We start from the raw sequence: 23,211 nt of genomic DNA, 5'->3' as shown, positions 1-23,211 counted from the left end.
TCGACATTTAAAAAGGGGTAATGAGATTTGCGAATTGGAGTGTAGGATTCGCGAATTTGATCCTATTAGGGATTTACTTGAAATAGAAATTTTTCACTAGAAATGGCTGAAAAGTGTTTTGGGGGAGATGGGGTGATTGTGTACTGTATAATACACATGTGATGTTTGGACAGTATTGTCAATTTAAAATAGTTTAACTTTCCCTTCGTTCCCCCATTTCTGAGGGCAGGGGAGTGGGGGGGGACAATTTTGGAGGGAAAACCAAAAATACTCAGAATCGAAAATAAACGGGATCTGCCTCAAGGGAAAGGCTCAGCGGCCCCTCCTTCCCCCATTTCTTAGGGCACGGGAGGGGGGGGGGTCAATTTTGGAGGGTAAACCAAAAATACTCAGAATCGAAAATAAACGGGATCTGCCTCAAGAGCAAGGCTCAGAGGCCCCTCCATCCCCCATTTCTGCGGGCCGGGGAGGAGGGGGGTCAATTTTGGAGGGAAAACCAAAAATACTCAGAATCGAAGATAATTTCCATTCATCTTAGTTTTTAACGGTGCTCCTTATTTCTAGTTGAAAATGCTTATTTTTTAATCTAATTGGGAATGAAAAGTCAAACTCTAACATAAAGAACAAGGTATTTTGGAGGGGGTATCTGATGAAATAATTTAGGTCGTATGATCAATTTAATTTATTTTTTAAATTCAATAGTTTTTCAGTAAGGACACTCGATATCCTAAAAGTGTCTGATTAAAACTTTTACCTTGAGCATCGATGTTGTTAGCAGAATTTCAAAAAGGATCGTTTATGAGGGCTGGCGTATCTGATGAAATAATTTAGTTCATATGATCAATTTAATTTATTTTTTAACTCAGTATTTGTTCAGGAAGTACACTCGCTAGCCTTGTTGCTCTTGTTTCATCATTTTTCCTCGAGCCACTTTGTTGTAATAAGTATTTCAAAAAAGTAGCGTTTTTAATTGCTGCTGCTTCTGATGAAAAAATGTGGTTCGTATTATCAATTTAATTTATTTTTTATTTCAGTAATTTTTCATAATTGAAAATCGATATCATAAAAGTATTTGATTAAAACTTTTACCTTTAGCATCTATGCTGTTAGCAGAATTTCAAAAAAGGATCGTTTATGAGTGCTGGCGTATCTGATGAAATAATTTAGGTCGTATGATCAATTTAATTTATTTTTTAATTCAGTAGTTTTCCAGTAAGGCAACTCGATATCCTAAAAGTGTTTGATTCAAACTTTTACCTTGAGCATCTATGTTGTTAGCAGAATTTCAAAAAGGATCGCTTATGAGGGCTGGCCTATCTGATGAAATAATTTAGGTCGTATGATCAATTTAATTCATTTTGTAATTCAGTAGTTTTTTTTCAGTAAGGGCACTCGATATCCTAAATGTGTTTGATACAAATTTTTACCTTGAGAATCGATGTTGTTGGGTCCCAGTCCACCAGCCTGAATGGTGGAAATACACTAGCTCAGTATTGGGGTCTTAGTCCACCAGCCTGAATGGTGGAAATACACTAGCTCAGTATTGGGGTCTCAATCCACCAGCCTGAATGGTGGAAATTCACTAGCTCAGAATTGGGGTCTTAGCGCACCAGCCTGAATGGTTGAAATTCACTAGCTCAGTATTGGGGTCTCAGTTCACCAGCCTGAATGGTGGAAATTCACTAGCTCAGAATCGGGGTCTTAGTCCACCAGCCTGAATGGTTGAAATTCACTAGCTCAGAATTGGGGTCTCAGCCCACCAGCCTTAAAGGTTGAAATTCACTAGCTCAGAATTGGGGTCTTAGTCAGTGTTCAGATTGGAGCGTTGGGGTCCGACTTGCTGGGCTTTATTTGTCAAGGTCTGAATGCTAAGCGATGGACATGAGCTCGATTGGGACCCCATTGTGAAAATGGAAAACAAAAAACAAAAATATATTGTTGGTATGTGTGTGTAGAGCATGGCATGGTTACTGCTAGGGCAACAGTCTAACCTTTGACGGTTTTAGGTATCCGTGAATAAGTTCTAAGGCGAGAGTGGAAGTTGGGACAAACTTTTGGAGGTGCCCACCTCACCTGCCCAGAGTCTCAGGCAAGTGACCCTAAATTTGAAAAAGTGGAAATTGGCTCAGATTTTCTAAACTGAGCTGAGACAATGAATAGATACTATTGGGAAAGTGATTGGAGACGCTGGGCATCCGTGAACAAGGGTTTAATTGAGAGAGGAATTTGGGACAATATTTGGGGGTGCCCACCCGCCCAGAGTCTCCGGCAGGTGACCCAAAAATTTAAAAAACACACAGAGACGACAGACACAAAGAGACGAATCACAGAGAGAGAGGACAAACACACAGAAAACGACACATAGAGACGACACATGTACAGAGACGATACACACACACAAAGAGTCAACACACACAGAGAGACGAGCCATACATACAGAAATGACAAACACACATAGAGACGACACACACAAAGAGATGACACACACATAGAGACAACACACACACACAGAGACAACATCCACACAGAGACGACACACACACAGACAACACACTCAAAGTGAAGACTTACACATAGAGACGACACACACACAGAGAAGACAAACACACAGAGACGACACACATAGAGAGAAGACACACACACAGAGACGACACACTCACAGTGCCTAATTGCACAGAGAGACTCCACACACAGAGATAAGACACACACTGAGAGACGACACACATACAGATACTACACGCAAAAAAAGACAACACAAACAAAGAGACAACACACACAGATACAAAACACACAAAGAGACGGCACACACACACAGATACTACACACACAAAGAGACCACACACGCACAGAGATTACAAACACACAAAAAAGACATAAACACACAGAGACGACACACACAAAGAGACAACACAGACATAGAGATGACCGACACACAGATACTAAACACCCACAGAGACGATACATTCACAGAGACGACACACACACACAGAGTCCACTCACACACAGAGACGACACACACACAGAGATGAATCACACACAGAAATGACAAACACACAGAAACGACACATAGAGACGACACATGTACAGAGACGATACACACACACAGAGTCAACACACACAGAGAGACGAGACACACACACAGAAATGACAAACACACATAGAGACGAAACACACACAAAGAGACGTCACAGACACACAGAAACAAAACACACATAGACACGACACACACATAGACGCGGTACACACATAAAGACAACATACGCACAGAGACGACAGACACACACACAGAGACGACACACAAAGACAAATTAAATACTAAAAATGACGAGTTACACAAGGAGACATTACACACTGAGAGAAGAAAAGCAGACAGAAACGAAACACACACACACACACCCAGAGACGACAATACACAAACGATACACACAAACACAGAGTCAACACACACAGAGAGACGAGACATGGCGTATCTGATGAAATAATTTAGGTCGTATGATCAATTTAATTTTTTTTTTTAATACAGTAGTTTTTTTTTAGTAAGGACACTCAAAACAACACGCTCACAGAGAGAAAACACACACACACAGATACGAAACACACAGAGAGGACACACACACAGAGACGACAAACACACAGAGACGACTTACACATAGAGACGACACACACACACACACACACAGACACGACAAACACACAGAGACGAGACACATAGAGAGACGACACACACACAGAGAGAGACGACAAACACACAGAGACAATACACACACACAGAGACGACACACAAACACACAGATACGAAACACACAAAGAGACGACACACGCACGGAGTTTCTGACCGTTTAAGTTTTGATGTTAGTGTTGTCAGTCAAAAGCTATGAGCTTGAGAAAAGAGCTTGAGAAAATTGCCTGATTATCAAAAAATGGATAAACATCCTCCAAAAGTCGACAGGAATGCCCCCCTCCGGCGCGCCGGAGGGGGGCATTCCGGTCGCCGTTTGGAGGGTGTTTCCCTATTTTGCGATAATCAGGCAATTTTCTCAAGCTCTTTTCTCAAGCTCATAACTTTTGACTGACAACACTAACATCAAAACTTAAACGGTCAGAAACTCCGTGCGTGTGTCATATCTTTGTGTGTTTCGTATCTGTGTGTGTGTGTGTGTGTCATCTCTTTGTGTGTGTGGTGTCTTCACTTTGAGTATGTCGTCTGTGTGTTTGTGTCGTCTCTGTGTGAGTTTCGTATTTGTGTTTGTGTGTGTTCTCTATCTGTGCGTGTTGTCTTGAGTTTCCTTACTAAAAAAAAACTACTGTATTAAAAAAAAAATTAAATTCATCATACGACCTAAATTATTTCATCAGATACGCCATGTCTCGTCTCTCTGTGTGTTCTGACTCTGTGTGTGTGTTTATCGTCTCTGTGCACGTGTCGTTTCTATGTGTCGTTTCTGTGTGTTTGTCCTCTCTGTGTGTGATTCATCTCTTTGTGTCTGTCGTCTCTGTGTGTTTGTCCTCTCTGTGTGTGAGTGGACTCTGTGTGTGTGTGTGTCGTCTCTGTGCATGTGTCGTCTCTGTGGGTGGTTCTTATCTGTCTGTGTGTTGTCTCTGTGTGTTTGTCGTCTCTGTGTGCGTGTCATCTCTCTATGTGTTGTCGTCTCTGTATGTGTGTCGTCTCTGTGTCTGTGTTGTCTCTATGTGTGTCTCGTCTCTGTGTGTGTATGTGTATTTCTGTGCGTGTGTCGTTTCTGTGTGCTTGTCGTCTCTGTGTGTGTGTCGTCTCTATGTGTAAGTCGTCACTTTGAGTGTGCCGTCTCTGTGTGTGTGTCGTCTCTGTGTGTGTGTGTGTCGTCTCTGTGCATGTGTCGTCGCTATGTGTGTGTCGTCTCTGTATGTGTGTTGTCTCTGTGTGTTTGTCTTCTCTGTGTGAGTGTCGTCTCTCTATGTGTTGTCGTCTCTGTTTTTGTGTCGTCTCTGTGTCTGTGTTGTCTCTATGTGTTTGTCGTCTCTCTGTGTGTGTGTGTGTAGTGTCTGTATGATTGTCGTCTATGTGTGTGTGTAGTCTCTCTGTGTAAGTCGTCACTTTGAGTGTGACGTCTCTGTGTGTGTGTCGTCTCTGTGTGTGTGTGTGTGTGTAGTCTCTGTGTGGATGTTGTCTCTGTGTGTGTGTGTTGTCTCTATGTGTGTGTCGTCTCTATATGTGTTTCGTATTTGTGTGTGTGTGACGTCTCTTTGTGTGTGTGTCGTCTCTATGTGTGTTTGTCATTTCTGTGTGTGTGTCTCGTCTCTCTGTGTGTGTTGACTTTGTGTGTGTGTGTATCGTCTCTGTGTATGTGTCGTCTCTATGTGTCGTTTCTGTGTGTTTGTCCTATATGTGTGTGATTTGTCTCTTTGTGTCTGTCGTCTCTGTGTGTTTGTACTCTCTGTGTTTGAGTGGACTCTGTGTGTGTGTGTCGTCTCTGTGCATGTGTCGTCTCTGTGTGTGTTTAGTATCTGTGTGTCTGTCATCTCTATGTCTGTGTTGTCTCTATGTGTGCGTCGTCTCTGTGTGTGTATGTCGTTTCTGTGTGTTTGTCATCTCTGTGCGTGTGTCGTCTCTTTGTGTGTTTCGTATCTGTATGTGTGTGTGTTGTCTCTTTTTGTGTTTGGTATCTGTGTGTGTGTGTTGTCTCTGTGTGTTTGTCGTCTCTTTGTGCGTGTCGTCTCTCTGTGTGTGTCGTCTTTGTGTGTTTGTCGTCTCTGTGTGTGTGTCGTCTCTATGTGTAAGACGTCAGTTTGTGTGTGTTGTCTCCGTGTGTGTGTCGTCTCCCTATGTGTATCGTCTCTGCGTGATTGCCGTCTTTGTGCGTGTGTCGTCTCTTTGTGTAAGTCGTCTCTTTGTGTGTGTAGTCTCTGTGTGGATGTTGTCTCTGTGTGTGTGTTGTCTCTATGTGTGTGAAGTCTCTTTGTATGTGTAGTCTTTCTGTGTGTTTGTCATCCCTGTGTGTGTGGCTCGTTTCTCTGTTTGTGTGGACTTTTTTTGTGTGTGTCCAGTGTCTTTACATGTGTCGTCTTTCTGCGTCTTTTCTTTGTGTTTTTCCTCTCTGTGTGTGATTAGTGTCTTTGTGTGGGTCGTCTCTGTGTGTTTTTTAAATTTTTGGGTCACCTGCCAGAGACTCTGGGTAGGTGGGCGCCCCCAAATATTATCCCAAATTTCTCTCTCAATTCAGCATTTGTTCACGGATGCCCAGTGTCTCAAATCACTTTCCCAATAGTATCTATTCATTGTCTCAGCTCAGTTTAGAAAATATGTGCCAATTTCCACTTTTTCAAATTTAGGGTCACTTGCCTGACACTCTGGGCAGGTGAGGTGGGCACCTCCAAAAATTTGTCCCAACTTCCACTCTCGCCTTAGAACTTATTTACGGATACCTAAAACCGTCAACGGTTAGACTGTTGCCCTAGTAGTAACCATGCCATGCTCTACACACACATACCAACAATATATTTTTGTTTTTTGTTTTCCATTTTCACAATGGGGTCCCAATCGTGCTCATGTCCATCGCTTAGCATTCAGACCTTGACAAATAAAGCCCAGATAGTCGGACCCCAACGCTCCAATCTGAACACTGACTAAGACCGCAATTCTGAGCTAGTGAATTTCAACCATTCAGGCTGGTGGGCCAAGACCCCAATTCTGAGCGAGTGAATTTCTACCATTCAGGCTGGTGGACTAAGACCCCAATTCTGAGCTAGGGAATTTCCACCATTCAGGCTGGTAGACAGAGACCCCAATACTTAGATAGTGGATTTCCTCCATTCAGGCTGCTGGACTAAGACCCCAATACTGAGCTAGTGGATTTCCACCATTCAGGCTGGTAGAATGGGACCCAACAACATTGATTCTCAAGGTAAAAGTTTGAATCAAACACTTTTAGGATATCGAGTGTCCTTACTGAAAAAAACTACTGAATTAAAAAATAAATAAAATTGATCATACGACCTAAATTATTTCATCAGATACGCCAGCACTCATAAACGATCCTTTTTGAAATTTTGCTCACAACATAGATGCTGAAGGTAAAAGTTTGAATCAAACACTTTTAGGATATCGAGTGTCCTTACTGGAAAACTACTGAACTAAAAAATAAATTAAATTGATCATACGACCTAAATTATTTCATCAGATACGCCAGCACTCATAAACGTTCCTTTTTTGAAATTCTGCTAACAACATAGATGCTCAAGGTAAAAGTTTGAATCAAAAACTTTTAGGACATCGAATGTACTTGCTTAAAAATTGTTGAATTAAAAAATAAATTAAATTGAAAATAGGAAATAAATTTTCTGAACATATGCGGCAGACTTTAAAAAAATTCCTTTTTTGAAAATCTTCTTATAGCATAGATGCTTATGGTAAAAGTTTGAATCAGACGGTACTAGTCTATCAAGTGTCCTTACTGAAAAAATACTTAATTAAAAAATAAATTAAATTTATCATAAGAACTAAATTATTTAATAAGATACGCCAGCCCTCATAAACGATTCTTTTTGAAATTCTGCTAACAACATCGATGCTCAAGGAAAAAGTTTTAACCAGACACTTTTAGGATATCGAGTGTCCTTACTGAAAAACTATTGAATTTAAAAAATAAATTAAATTGATCATACGACCTAAATTATTTCATCAGATACCCCCTCCAAAATACCTTGTTCTTTATGTTAGAGTTTGACTTTTAATTCCCAATTAAATTCAAAAATAAGCATTTTCAACTAGAAATAAGGAGCATCGTTAAAAACTAAGATGAATGGAAATTATCTTTGATTCTGAGCATTTTTGGTTTTCCCTCCAAAATTGACCCCCCCCTCCCCAGCCCTCAGAAATGGGGGAACGAAGGGAACGTTAAACTATTTTAAATTGACCCCTAGAACATTACTCATAGCGCCTGCCTCCGGGCCCTGGCAGGTTCCGTCGACACAGGAATTTTTCTTATCTGACTTTTGAACTATTTTTAATGAAATGGCTATAATAAAAATTTTTATCGGATGAGCCTTGGGATAAAAGGGTGTGTGGGGGGCTAGTTACCGTTGGATATCTTTTGACTCCTAAAAAATGAACTAGAACTTTCAATTTCCAATCAAATGAGCCCCCTGTGAAGTTTATACGAGCATCCCTTTCATGAGAATCATATACGACCCCAGGATAACACTTACAACGCCTATCCCGCGGGATCTGGGGGGTGTTTTTGGTATCTAATTGTTGAACAATTTCCAAAACACTGGCTATCTCAAATTTTTAGGGGACGGGTTTGGGGAAAAAAGAGTGTGGGGTAGGGCTAGTTTAACTCTCTTGACTCTTAAAAAGTGAACTAGAACTTTCAATTTCCAATCAAATGAGCTCCCTATGAAGTTTTTACGAGCAACCCTTTCATAAGAGCCATACATTCCCTCAGGGCATAGCTTAAAACGCCTTCCCCCGAGCCCTGGGGGGGGGTCTATTGACACCGGATTTTTTGTTACCCAACCTTTGAACTATTTTTAACAAGATGTCTATCTCAAAATTTTCATCAGATAGGTTGGGGGATAGCTGCCCTCGGATCTCTTTTGACTATTAAAAAGTGAGCTAGAATTATCAATATCCAATCAAATGAGCCCTCTCTGAAGTTTCTACGATCATCCCTTTCATACGAACAATATATGCCCAAGGGCATAACTTACAACGCCTGCCACCGGACCCTGGGGGGGGGTTGTGACGATACTTGAGTTTTTATTATCTGACTTTTGAGAAATTTTTAACCTAATGCCTATCTCAACATTTTTATTGGATGCATTTTGGGAAAAGGGGCGTGGGGGGTTAGTTGCCCTCCAATATCTTTTGACTCGAAAAAACCTAACTAGAACTTTCAATTTCCAATCACATGAGCCATCTCTGAATTTTTTACGAGCATCCCTTCAATCAGAACCATATATTCCCCCAGGGCATAACATACAACGCCTTCCCTCGGGCCCTGGGGGGCTGTGTTAATCCCTGAGTTTTCGTTATATGGTCTTTGAGCTATTTAAAAAAAAAGCTATCTCAAAGTTCTTGTCGGATAGGTTTGAGGAAAAACGGGCATAGAGTGGGGGGGGGCTAGGTTCCCTCTTATCTCTTTTGACTCTTAAAAAGTGAACTAAAACTTTCAATTTCCAATCAAATGATCCCTCTTTGAAGTTAATACGAGCATCCTCTCCATAAGACCCATATATGCCCCCAGGGCATAACTTGCAACGCCTTCCCCCCGGGCCCTGGTGGGTTGTGTCAACACCGGAATTTTTGTTATATGATCTTTGAACTATTTTTAAAAAAATAGCTATACTAACTTTTTTATGGCAGGCATTTGAGAAAAAAGAGTTTAGGGGGGGGGGGAGCTGGTTACCATCCAATATATTATGATGCTTAAAAATTGAACTAGAACTTTCAATTTCCAATCAAAAGAGCCCTCTCTGAAGTTTATACGACAATGTTTTCTATACAAAACCTTATATGCCCCCAGGGCATAAGTTACAACCCTTGCCCGAAGGCTGTGGGGGAATTGTCATCCTCAAAGACCTAATTTTCAGAACTTAAAACCACGTTAAATAAAATGGCTGTCTCAAAATTTTCATTGGATGTGTTTGGGGAAAAGGTGGGCGTCAGAGGGGGGTTAGTTGCACTCAAATAACATTTGAATATTAAAAAAAGCACTAGCCCTTTGAATTTCCAATCGAATGAGCCTTTTTTGAAGTTTCTACGACACTGCCTTCTATAAAAACCTTATATGCCCTCAGGGTATAACTTAAAACCCTTGCCTTGAGGGTTGTGGGGGATTGTCCTCCTCAAAAACATATTTTCTATATGAAAATTAACTACGCTGAACAAAATGGCTACATCAAAATTTTGTTTGGATGTGTTTGGGGGAAAGATGGGCGTGGTGGGGGTGCTAGCTGCCCTCCAATCAATTTCGACTATTAAAAAGGGCACTAGTCCTTTGAATTTCCAATTGAATGAGGTTTTTCTGAAGTTTCTACGACAACACCTTCTATAAAAACCGAATATGCCCCCAGGGCATAACTTAAAACCCTTGCCCTGAGGGTTGTGGGGGATTGTGTTCCTCAAAAACATATTTTCTATCTGGAAATCAACTACGCTGAACAAAATGGCTATTGATTGGATGTGTGTGGGGGAATGATTGGCGGGGAGGGGGTGCTAGTTGCTCTCCAATCACTTTCGACTATTAAAAAGGGCACTATCCTTTTGAATTTCCAATCGAATGAGCCTTTTTTGAAGTTTCTACGACAACGCCTTTTATAAAAACCTTATATGCCCCCAGGGCATAACTTAAAACCCTTGCCCTGAGGGTTGTGGGGGGAGTGTCCTCCTCAAAAATATACTTTCTATCTGGAAATCAACTACGCTGAATAAAATGGATATCTCAAAATTTTGACTGGATGTGTATGGGGAAATGCGGCGCGGGGGGGGGATAGTTGCCCTCCAATAACTTTCTACTATTTAAAAAGGGCACTAGCCCTTTGAATTTCCAATCGAATGAGCCTATTTTGAAGTTTCTACGACAACGCCTTGTATAAAAATCTTATATACCCCAGGGCATAACTTAAAACCCTTGCCCTGAGGGTTGTGGGGGAGTGTCCTCCTCAAAAATATATTTTCTATCTGAAAATCAACTACGCTGAACAAAATGGTTATCTGAACATTTTGATTGAATGTGTTTGTGGGAATGATGGGCGTAGGGAGGCTAGTTGCCCTCCAATCACTTTCGACTATTAAAAAGAGCACTAGCCCTTTGAATTTCCAATCGAATGAGCCCCCTTTGGAGTTTCTACGACGACCCCTTCCATATGAAGGGCCTCTGGAAAAAAATAATAATAAATAAATAATAAAACATTGGAGCCGTAGGGCCTTTACTATAGGCAACGCTACAGCGTTGCCTGTGATAGTCCTAGAATATTGGACAGGCATTTATTCAGACGCCCATTTATTTTTAAAGGTTATCTAAACAAAGTTTTGAGATAACCATTTTGTTTAGTATTGTTGAAAGATCTCAAAATTTTGAGATAACCATTTTGTTTAGTATTGTTGATCAACTATGTCTTTAGGTGTAAAATGACCCCCAAAGTCCGTGGGGAGAGAACTGTAAGTTAGGAAATTTACCCATTGTTTACGTATAGTATTTGTTACTGGGAAGTATACAGACATTTTTCGGGGGGAGGGGGATTTTGTGCTTGGGATGGAGTTCTGTTGGGAGAATCTTCTATGGGAGGGAAAGTTCCGGGGGTGGGGGGTGCATTTTCCAGGAAATTTTTTACACTGGGGGGATTTGACAGAACTCTTTCACGAAATTCTTGTTAATTGTCTTACATTATCTTTGCCAATTCAATTTTGCATGTGAAGATGTTCCGGGGGAATTATCCTGGGGCTATTTTCCACGTGTTTTGATTTCCGAAAAAAATTTCTACGGAAGGGGGCATTTCCAGAGTGATCGAGAAACTGACTAGAGATTGAAGTCATTTTCGAATAAAAGTGTGCTATGGATAATTTTTCAGGCTGAATCATCCGCAAGAAATTTTACGGGAAGGGGGGATTTTCAGCGATGATGGAACTATCTGGATGGAACTTTACGGGGGGGGGATGTACTTTCCATTGGATGCAAATTTCATGGAGAAGTTTCCCGTAAGGGGGGGGGATGTATTTTATGGAGGCTGAGCCAGATTTACCTGTATTATTTGAAAAAATGAAGAGAAATTAAATATAAAAAAAGAACAAGTTTTTTAACTGAAAGTAAGGAGCAATATTAAAACTCGAAACAAAAAGAAATTATTCCGTATGTGAAGGGTTAACCCCTCCTCAATACCTTGCTCTTTACGCTAAAGTTTGACTGTTTGTGCCAATTTTTTAGGAACGGCTACTGAAACACAGGGGCCGTTTAATTAGAATAAGATGCTTTTTTAGAAGTGATAACAGCTTTAGCGTAAAGAACAAGGTATTGAAGAGAAGGCTACTCTTGATATACGGCATATTTTCTGTTCGTTTTGAGTTTTAATGTCGCTCCTTACTTACAGTTAAAAACACTTGTTTTTTTTATTTAATCCCCTAAAAGAGTCGCAATAAAGACACAACTTTACTCATTACTCTAAAAGTGAACAATAAATGTTTGAATATAGAACAACGGCTAATTTGTTACATAAATTTTGAACTGGGACATATTGAAAAATTATTTTTACGATGTTTTGTTTTTGTGATTCTACCCTGCCTTTACCTCTCATATTCCTTCCATATTTCAGTTTAATAGATTAGATTTAATGCTGGAACTGTCACCAGTGATCCAAAGTTTGAAGTTCACATATCCAACACTGTTAAACAAGCAAACAATTTAAGATTCCTAGCAACTACCAAAGTCCCCGGATCCATTCATTTAACATTTCATAAAAAGGGTAAATTTTAAAATATTTTATTCCTTGACATTTTCACACATTTTGAAATTTTTACATTTTATTTAACAAAAAAAAAAAAAAAAAAAAAAAAAAATAATAGTAGTCTCTCTTTAAATTGTTCAAAAAGAGCCGTGATATTGGAAATGAAGATAAATTATGACAAAGAACAAATCCACAACCACTAAAACCATGACTAACAAAATCATTGCAACATTTACATGTAAGTGTAGCCAGTGGTAAAGTCAACAACCCATTTATAATTCTAACAAAAATACTGAAGAACATGCTTCACCTGCAGAATAAATAGGTCGCTTGCTGTTTTCTTTCTATATTTTTCAATCAGTTTTGACACTCCAATGTAAGAATCTTACATTTATTGGATGGATCCTGTGTTTCGTGTCCATAGTGGCAGCTGCGCCAGATATTCGCCAAAGTTGAAAAAGGAAGCGGATGTTCACTGTATTTGTCTTATCATTTATCTTTCAAACAGGCATTGTACAGAAGATATATACCAGCGCAATAGGATTGTAAATATTATCGATATGTAGCAAAGTTTCCTGGACGAAACCATTCAAGCTGTTAAATATGCCACTTAACAACCAAAACTCTACAACTCCCCTACTAACGCTTCTACAACCACCATGAATACTGCCTAAAAGAACATCTTTTGGGTACTCCCTCCCCCCCCCCCCCGCAAAAAAATAGCAAACAGACCGAAACATGAAGAGAACGATTTGTTTATTTAATGCTGATAACGACGGTTCTCAATTTTAAATAAATGATGAAAATATGAATTTTAGTCTCCATTCAGAAGAGATGAGGAAGCATATTTGAAACAATTAAAGGCATCTATTTTTTAGGGAATCAATGAAGAGCAAATGCTGCGTATGCCTTATGACGGATCTTAAGGATAAGGTTTAACCCTCAAGTGAAAAGTTGGATTCTAAATATAGCTTTTCCTGACGACAAAGGATAAAATGTAAAAAGAAGTGCTTTTAGGCCTTTTTTTTTCGGCAAAAGTTTTTGAAATAATCAGAAGGTCTTTTGGATAAAATTGCTCCAATTTTGTTGAGAAGTGATTCCTTTTTGTGGCTTGGCAATCCTTCTCAATAGCGTCTGGATGGTGGTAGAACTTCTGTCAGACTCTGTTCAGTTGAAAGTTAATCAAAGTTAAAGATTTCCGCGTCTAAATTATTTGTGATGTAAAATCTCAGTAGTGGAATAGGTGAAATTTTCCAAAGGGTGAAAATGAGACTAAAAAATAAGAAATTATTGAGTTATAATTCACACAGGCTGCGTAACGAATAAAGTGCGATTTGTTTAAACAACTAAAATCAAGTGTGTTTCCCTGATCTATGAAATATGCATCAAAGATTTAAAGAAAGTTTAAAATTTGGTGCATATGGTGAATTTTTTTGCTTTATCCAAGCTTCTAATTTAAAAATAAATTATTCACGAGTCTAGCTAGAGTTCAGTTCGAACAAAACTATGAAATTAGGGTCTTCAAGACTTCAAGAGTTATGATATAGTAGCTTTTTGATAAATTTTAAGAGAAATAAACGAAGATAAAAGCGGCTGACTTCTGTTAACCCCCATATTCATTCATTATGGATTTTTTCGTGAAGTCGACCGAGTGAAAAACAGCTATTGTGTCACTGGATTTGACCGTTTCAGAAAAGAAGCCACTTCAAATGCTCCGATTTGTCTTTTGAGCATTTAAAAGGCTGCTATAAAATGTATAAAAGTACGGTCTAATTAAGATTTTGAGACCTCACCCGTTACTCTGAAAGTAAACACAATATATCAATGCACAGCGGCTAAATTTGGTCCTCGTGCAATGAAAATGCTAAAAATTGAGCTTATTTTATACCTTAGTTTGAATTCTTAGTATATTAACCAGATTTTTAAAAGATGTTTTCTCATTTGTAATGAAAGGGCTCGCGAAAAATCGTATAAACCTCTAGATGGCTAAGTGGGAACAGATTATGCTCAACAAAAATCTGGAGGTGCATGTTTTTTCCCATAACCATGTACACGCACTTCTCGACCTCAATCCTAGATTGCCCTGTTCCTCATTTTTTATAATGACCAAATACCTTTAACTATGTCCAGTAGTTTTCTACAGGCAGTTATTTGATTCAGTATAGGTATGTGTGTTATTCGAATTTTTATAATTGAGTGTCGCACCGATAAAAGATTTTTCCCGATTAAAATTCATTCTGGAATTTTAAATGTATGTAGTTACTCTTCTTCTTGCGGAATTTATTAACCCTGATGGGACGGGCTACTACATTCAAGCATAGTTGGGAAACTGGCGAAGATGAATCACGTGTAGAACGTTTCAAAAACACAATAACATGGAAGATGACTAAAAATTTGTTTATAGTTTCCGCGAAATTATTTTGAGAAAATTCGTAAAAATAGTAATATGGTAGGGACAACAACGCGTTCATCAGAGAGATTATGGGTTCATCTTATATGAAATTGCTCCACATATTTCGTGATCAATTGGCTAGTTTAGGTGCAACATAGAGGGTGCAGTTTACTTTCTCCTTATGCTGTCGAGACTTGGCGCCTCACCTCTGAAATAAGGAAGATATTGATCCCTTCGTCTTGGCCTTGTCAGGTTGCACTTACTTGATATTCATTATTCTTCTTGTTCTTCATCAGTGCAAACTGTATATTATCATAAATAACAAGCTATAATTAACACGTTTTTGGATTGTGTTGCTACTTTTGACCCGTAAAAACCTTTGACTGACCACGACGAGCATTGAAGGTCATGAAGGTCTACGACCAGAATTGTCAATTGGCTGTTAAGAGTGCTGGGTGAAGGGACTATGCCCTTCAATGTGGAAAGTGGTGTTAAGTAGGATGGCACATTGCCACATATTTTGTTTTGCTACTGTATAAACTGGATTCTCGAATGTGTGTTATTGAGATTTGACTGAATGGGTGTGGGCAATAATGTTTCTAGTTCTTGGATTGGATTACGCGGACAACCTTGTTACAACTGCTGCTGATTCAGCAACAGCCGAAGCAAGACTAAACGAAATAGCATATTTCATCCATCTGCTGGATGTGAAGATGAACTCCGCCAAAACTGAAGTGATGCATCAAAATATACAGTCTGGTGACCAGCCTGTATTTCGCAGACAAGAATCGGCAAAAGTTAATAGCTTGCCTTACCTTAACTCACTGATAGGCTATTTTGGGGGGGGGAGTGATATTGAAAAGAAAATAGGATCAAATAATCCTGAGGCATCTTCTCACAGTTCCACTGTCTTTTGTGAAACCGGCTGTATGTCCCCATAAAGACAAATATTTGTGTCTGCAAAGCATCTGTAATGCCCTTTCTCTTCTTATTTGTGCATTCTTGATCGCTGAAGGCTTTTAACCACCTCCATGATATTGAGGTATTTGACCATATTTGTCTTGGCCATGTCCTGCAAAAACAGTGAATCTTGGTCATGTCCTGAGACGACCCAATGATCGTATATTCTACCATGAACTTCTAGCTTCTCCTTTCCCAAACTGATGAGGGCAACCAGGCGGTCAATTAAAGAATTGGTCTTTAAATATTAGGAACGACCCCAAACCCACTGTTTGATTTCGAAAGTTACATAGAAGATGAAATTGCTGCTCGGTCCAATTTGCTTAAAATATGACACAAAATCGTGACAGGGGGAGTTACTCATGCTATTCATATGGATGCCGGGTGAAGTGTCCTCGTCAGGTCCTGCAACAAGTGCGAGAGAGAAACTAAGTATGTATATTTGGCATACTTTGGTATTTTCTGTCCCGATTGGGTGTTGTTATTTGTTCCCTCCCCTCCTTATGATTTTTTTTTTATCCTTGCACCGAAAACGTCATAATGAAGTTTTTGTCAACATATTTACTCTGCTCTCAAACATTAGCATCATTGGATTTACTTAATTATGGGCACTGGGTCAAATTCTAAGAGTAATATCTGTGTTGGATGGAATTTTAGTGTCTTTTATTACAATAAGTAAACGAGCTGGTAAACAAAATACACTAGCAGACAAGAAAGCTAAAGGTAAAATACTAGCTCTCAAATGGAACCTGTTCAACAGATATTGCTAATTGTGTGCTAATTTGTTGATGTTTTGGTTGCAAGATCAGGTAGATGGCAAAGTCTTGGAAAGTTATGCAAAATGTATGAAACTTATAAGAATTGAGCTACAGCCCAGGTTACGTCTGACCTTAATGCTATTATGATATAATCCTATAACGCTAATTTGAATTTTGAAACGCTTATTAGTTCAGACTTATACGCTAAAACATACGTTGACAATTGGAGTCATCACATTTATTAATTTTGTAATCAACCCGGTCTTCAATAGAAATTCAACACAAATAAAATCAATTTAATCAACACAAAAAGTCAACAAATAATTTATATTACACATCAGTATGATATCCTAGCTATAAATCCAATACACGATTATGCAGACGTGGGCACTCTATGAAGTTTGTTGTCATGAAAGAGATTATCAGTCAGCACAAATGAAAGAGATAGAGTCATGAAAGAGATTATCAGTATTATTACGATACCTCTTCTCTCAGTTGTAGTAAATTGCTAGAAAGCAACTAATATTTATGTTACAAGATTTAAAAAATTGTTACATGTGCAATTTGAAAGTTACTGCCCAACCAATACAAAAACATTCAGAATAAGCTGTACAAGAACATAGCATAAAGCCTGTAGCAAACATTACTTTCGTGCAAACTGCTCAATTTTAATTTGACTAAAAGAAAAAAAAAAAAAACAATAGAAAGCAAAGGAGAGAATTAGTGATTGGCAGGAAAATAAAAAAAAAACATTAAAATTAGATTACTTGGAATACTGAAGGACTTTGGATTAAAAAAGATCCCCCCAATCGAGAAATCAAAGGAATTGAAAATGACAAAGGACGAAAATTAGGTAGGGATCAAAACAAGGAACATTTGTTTGCCCAGCACTTTCGGAACAATAAGGAAAAGCTTGAGATTTATTTTTCGATGATTATTAACTTAAGCGGACAAAAATCAATAGAAAATCATATTTTATAATAGTTCTTTTTGTTTATTCTAAAACAGTCTACACTAACATAAAAAAGGGTTGAGTATTTAAGGAAAGGAGAAAGAAAGACAATACAACAAATATTCTCTTACATTTAAGTTGTGTAACGGGATTTATGAAATATAAAAAACGAGGAGCAATAATTTTAAGCATTGCAAGACTCAAGTATTACGGTAATAAAAATTTATTTCTTACCCCGCTATTACAGGAAGTGGAGCAAACTAATCTACAAGGGAAAATAAAATGCAAAGACACACAAAACAAATTAAAAACATATCCCTCACAAAAACGGAAAACAATAGGAGTATACAACCCCAAATGATAAAACCAATGTGACAACACACAAGTAACTTAAACATTTTCACTTTTTTAAACAGTAAAAGTTTTCAAATGTAAATTCATATAATAAGCAAGACAACAATGCTTGATTCTAGTCTCAAACTTTGGGCTGATCAGAACATCGTTGTAACAGGGAGCAATGGACCTAACCGTTGGTAAGCTTCCCACTTGAACTTCGAATGCAACTCTTCATACGAAGTCAATCTATCCATCGCACAAAACCTGGAAATAGTTATACGATTTCTTTTCCAACTAGATAGACGCAGTACAAATCTACAATAATGGAAACACAAAATTCTTGTATCCGACAGATCCCTGTCATTCAAAGATTGGTTGAAACCTGACAGAAAGTAAAAGAAATGCTCACAACACATTAGATAAAGAAAGTCTTGCCTTGGCGTTACAGGCAAATCGGCCTGATTTGGGACTACTTTTGCATGACCTGCTTTAAGATGATTTTTAACGTCAGCAAGTATATTAGACTGGATAGTTAGAACAGAAGAGTAAATATTAATGCCAAGCCAATAAAACAAAGAATTAAGCTTAGCTGAGTAGGGTCCACAATCTAAATTATTACTTCTGTGTTTGGGGATTAAAAACTAATATTCACCTTTTCCAATGTTCAGTTTAAGGTTTATTTCTTCAAAATCCTTAGAATTAAGCAGGATCAATTTTCTTTAGGCTAAACTTAGTACGGCTAGTAAATAATGCACATCACCTATACACGCAATATATGATAGATGTGCAAGGTCCGTAAAACGTGAGGGACTAAAACGATAAACACGTGAAAAAAGACTTGCATTGAAAAGGCATGATAAAAGATCATAATTTTGTCAAACAGCAGACCATATGGTTATGTTCTCAGCAAAGGTATCCCCTATAGGAATTTGCAAGAAAATTTTTAAAAAGGGACATATTGAAACCATGTTATAAGATTTTTTTTTTACTATTTCAAGAAATTTTGGGTATTCCACCCAGCCCTTACCTCTAGCGAATTTCGGTTTAAAAGATTAGACTTATACATGAAACAGTAACCAGTGATCTAAAGTGGGAAGCTCACACACTCGGCATTGCTTATTTTTAAGAATATTTGCTAAGCACAAAATTCTTCGATTTTATTTAATTGAATATAAAAAACTTAATTTTAGAATATCTTTGCCCTGTCTGGTATTTTTCTTTAGCAAAAAACCAATATTCTTTCTTGGAGGCTGTTCAAAATGTGCCTCTAGAAAAGTATCAACGCTACGGTATCAAAGGAAGGTAAACAAAAACAACTAACAAAACAATCATGACAGGATTTACTTGTAAGTTTAGCTAATGGGTAAAATCTACAACCCATTTACAATCAAACGATAATTCATAAAAACATAGGCGATCTGCTGTTTTATTTGTAGGTTTTTCAAAAAGTTTTAGCACTGCAATTTCTGAATCTTCTACAGTATATTTATTCGATAAATTTGGTATTTTGTATCCACAGTGGTTGGTAAAACAAATTTTCAGCAAAATATATAAAATATATAATATATGGGATTTCACTGTATCCGATGAAGAAACTATCTTCCAAAAAAGCGGAAAGCATAGAATATAAGGTAGTCCTATACTGTTGTGACAAGTGATGTGTAAAAACATTCCCCGGAAACGCCTACTCGAGTTGCTAAATATACTTCCCAATAAACAATACCATTTTTTAACATTCCAGACAATACGAATTGATTATTTTAAAAAGCGTAACTTACAAAATATGTATAGCATTGAAAAATTGACCTCAATCCACGCAAGATAGTTGTGCATTTGATCCAGTTTTCTCAGATGCTCTATAAATGAAAAACTATTTTTGTTGGTTTTAACTAAATTTTTCACTATTTTCCATCTTATGGTATTTATTTAGGAAGTTAAACGTTACGGAGCATCGTCCTTGGTTCCCGCTGGTATCTCACACATGCAACTATTTGCACTTCCTAGTGGTTTTTCTACATATTGATGCAACAATATATGTTTTTGAGTGCACAAATATTATGCTTTTTTTATTTTCTTCTTTGATTTACTCATAAAAGTAGCAAATTTGTAAATTCGATTGCCATCTAAGTACTTGAATCCAATATAAAAAAGACGGAATTATAACGTTTTGATTAGAGATGTCATAGCTTTTATTATGAAACAAAAGAATAAAATAATATCTCAATTATGCTCGTGAGTTGTTGTTTGTTAAGTTAAAGTTGTCTTAAAAGTAATAAATGATTTACATTAATACAAAATAAATCGTATATTGTGGAAACACACGGTTTTAAATGTTAAATTTTTTTTTTGAAGGAAGTACCTGGAATACCTGGAATAATCAAATAGTTCGTGCAATAAACTGCAAGTAAGGAACGACCCGGCTCAATAGTAACCGAAACTCTTAAAAACAGAATTTTATACCAATAGATATATAAAAAAAAAATTGGATTTTTATGCTGATTTCAATTATATAAGTTTCATCAAGGTTAGTCTTACCCCCATTGCCCCCCATTGCACCCAGCCCCCCATTGCACTTCCTGGCTGAAGGGCCACGAAACGGAGATCAGCACCGCCGGTTTGGACCTTAAGGGTCTAGTGCCGCATCCTTTACCTTTACCTTTACCTTTAGTCTTACCGAACAAAAGTCACGACCGTGAGAAACATTTGCCTTATTCCCGAAAAAAGAAGGACACACCTCCTAAAAGTGATTGAATCTTAATGAAAATCAAACCATCTAATTCAGCGCATCAGAAAATCCTACCGTAGAGGTTTCAAGCTCCTATCTGCAAAAATGTGGAATTTTGTATTTTTTGCCAGAAGAAAAATCACGAATGTGTTAATTTGGTCGTTTGTATCACAAAGGCCGTTTAATTAGAATAAATAGCTCTTTTGAAACACTAAAAAAAAGTTTTAGCGTAAAGAGCGAGGTATTAACGAGGGGGCGAGCCCCCTCATATACGTAATAATTTCTGTTCGTTTTAAGTTATAATGTTACTCCTTACTTTCAGTTGAAAATAGTTGCTTTTTATTTTTAATTTAAGACTTAGAGCACGCATATTTAGAGCTAAACAACAATCGTGAATATTCTGAAGCTAACTTTATATTTACTGGCTGAGTAATAAGCAATAAGACCCTTAAGATATATTATAGTCATCGGGCAATATTAGGGCTAATTTTGATCGAATTATCCAAGGTAAAGCAAGCGACGACCTCAAAAACAGCTTCTTAGATGTACTTGCCTAGCAACGTGAGCCTTGGCCTCGGAGCTTTTTCGCCCATATACGATCTCACAATCAGACACCCGTTGCGTAGATGTTGTAAACATGGGAAGCTTAGAAACTATTCTTACTTTTCTTTGGATTTCAATATCTATTTTTGTCTTCAGGAAGCTGTAGGGCCTATTTCACTCAAAGTGACCAAGCTTAAGAACGCGATGGTCCTGAAAGTCCTGGTTTAGATGGGCTCACCTAGTATGATGACCCTCGACATTTGATTTATCCTCCTAGATGCGCACGTTATGTCAGGCGTTTTTCGTGTAGCTACGATTATTTTAAGTCCTCGAAACATAATATGCAGAGCTGTAGAACATATGTTTTGGTCTGTATTCAGTGCACATGTATCCGTTTTGTCAAACTCAAATAATCATTCTTTCTTTCATTCCTTTTTATATTCAGTTCTCAAGAAGCATAGACTAAACATTCCACGCTGAATTATTTTTTTTTTTTAGTAAACAATTTATTCCACTTTATTGTGAAGAATGCTATAAAGCTTTGGAATTACTTATTCCAAAATTGCTTTTAAATTAGAATCCAATTTCGTCTACTTTTTCCTTGGCGCATTAAGAAAATGTTGATTACACTCTAGCCAATAAATACACGGTTTCCTGCAGGAAAGTAACAAGCTTATACGAGCTATATTGGTTTTGCCTCCAACAGAGTGGTTCCATTAAAAGATGTTTTTGGGTGAGAATTCCTTGCTTAGCATCAGTAAATAGCTCCAGCACGGTTTTAAAGGAGAAAGATGACAGTAAAAAGGGTTGTCTCTTCTTTTCTCGTAGCACGGTTTTTAGCAAAAATTGTTTTTAATTAGTAAAAAGGGAATATCTAATTTGTAGATTTATTAGTAGTTTTACAACATGGAACTGATGACCAATTAGACCCTAAACGTGTTGCTGATTCACCACTGTCTTGAATTGCAACAGTCATATTAAGGCTTTCTTTTAATAAATTAAAAAAAGAAAAAATTAGTCTTTTTAGCTGAAAGTAAGGAGCGACATTAAAACTTAAAACGAGCAGAAATTATTTCGTATTTGAAAGGGGCTGTCCCCTCCTCAACACCAAGCTTTTTACGCTAAAGTTTTTTATTGTTTAAAAAAATAAAGTTGTGAGACAGAGTCAAACTTTAGCGTAAAGAGCGAGGCGTTGAGGAGGGAACAACCCCATTCATATATGGAATAATTTCTGTTCGTGTTATGTTTTAATGACTTTCAGTTAAGAACACTTTTTTTTTTAATTTCTGAACTTTTCTGAATTAATGCAGCTTTGATTTTAGATCACTGTATATGAATAATTAAAGCGAATTTTGCGTGTTAATTTTACTTATTTTTTGACTAAATGGGTTTCTCGAAATTTTGTTCTGACGTAACTTACGAATTAACTTACGTAACAAAATTCTATATTCGTATATTTTTATTACGTATATTAGGGGGTCTGTCCCCTAGTCAATACCTCGCTCTTTACGCTAAAGTTCAATTTTTGTTTAAGAATGACCCCTTAATCACAAAGGCAGTCAATTAGAATAAACAGCTCTGATGAAAGTACAAAATAAAAAGCGTAAAGAGCGAGGTAATGACTAGGTGGCCAACCGAATCACATACATAATAATTTATTTTCGTTTTAATTTTTGATGTTGCTCCTTACTTTCAGTTGAAAAAATTGTTTTTTTAAATTTAATTTCTGATCGTTTTTTTAAATAATGCTGGGAAATCCAGTGGCATTAGAAAAAGAGAACATGCAATATTAAAGTCGATTGCTTTTTCATCTTCTTTGAAGATCAGCAACAGTTTCTTTGTTAATTGATAGCTTTGTAACAGAGCGGCAAGTATAATAAAGGGCAGTTGAACTGTTTCAGCGATTATTTCATTGCCCTTTTCAACAGAAAAATATGTTGTGGAAATGAAGCTCCCCTGAACTTACCAATTAACAGCGTTAAAACTAAAGTTGAAATATCCTGTACCTAATTCTCTCTTTAGGGCAGCATTTGTGACAGCATGTGCCTTATTTCGACGCACATTAAATTCAAAGGTATCTAAAAAACAGAAATGGGATTGGTAGTTGCGGTGTTCAGGAAAGTCT

The 23,211-nt window shown here is 37.6% G+C and overlaps 1 protein-coding gene across 1 annotated transcript in view; it reads left to right on the top strand.

The window, feature by feature from the left end:
* Task7 (TWIK-related acid-sensitive K[+] channel 7) overlaps positions 1–20,226 on the top strand; it is a 439,213-nt gene extending 418,987 nt beyond the window's left edge. The window contains exon 7 of the mRNA XM_089091908.1: positions 20,171–20,226. Coding sequence (XP_088948034.1) covers positions 20,171–20,226 — 56 coding nt within the window. The remainder of the gene's footprint in view (positions 1–20,170) is intronic.
* Positions 20,227–23,211: the final 2,985 nt, after the last annotated feature.

Source organism: Artemia sp. Qi Xiang Cuo, chromosome 7 (genome assembly GCF_049724085.1).
Source record: "Artemia sp. Qi Xiang Cuo chromosome 7, ASM4972408v1, whole genome shotgun sequence".
NCBI lineage: Eukaryota > Metazoa > Arthropoda > Branchiopoda > Anostraca > Artemiidae > Artemia > Artemia sp. Qi Xiang Cuo.
The sequence above is the reverse complement of the archived record's forward strand: the minus strand, read 5'-3'. Positions and strand labels throughout refer to the sequence as shown.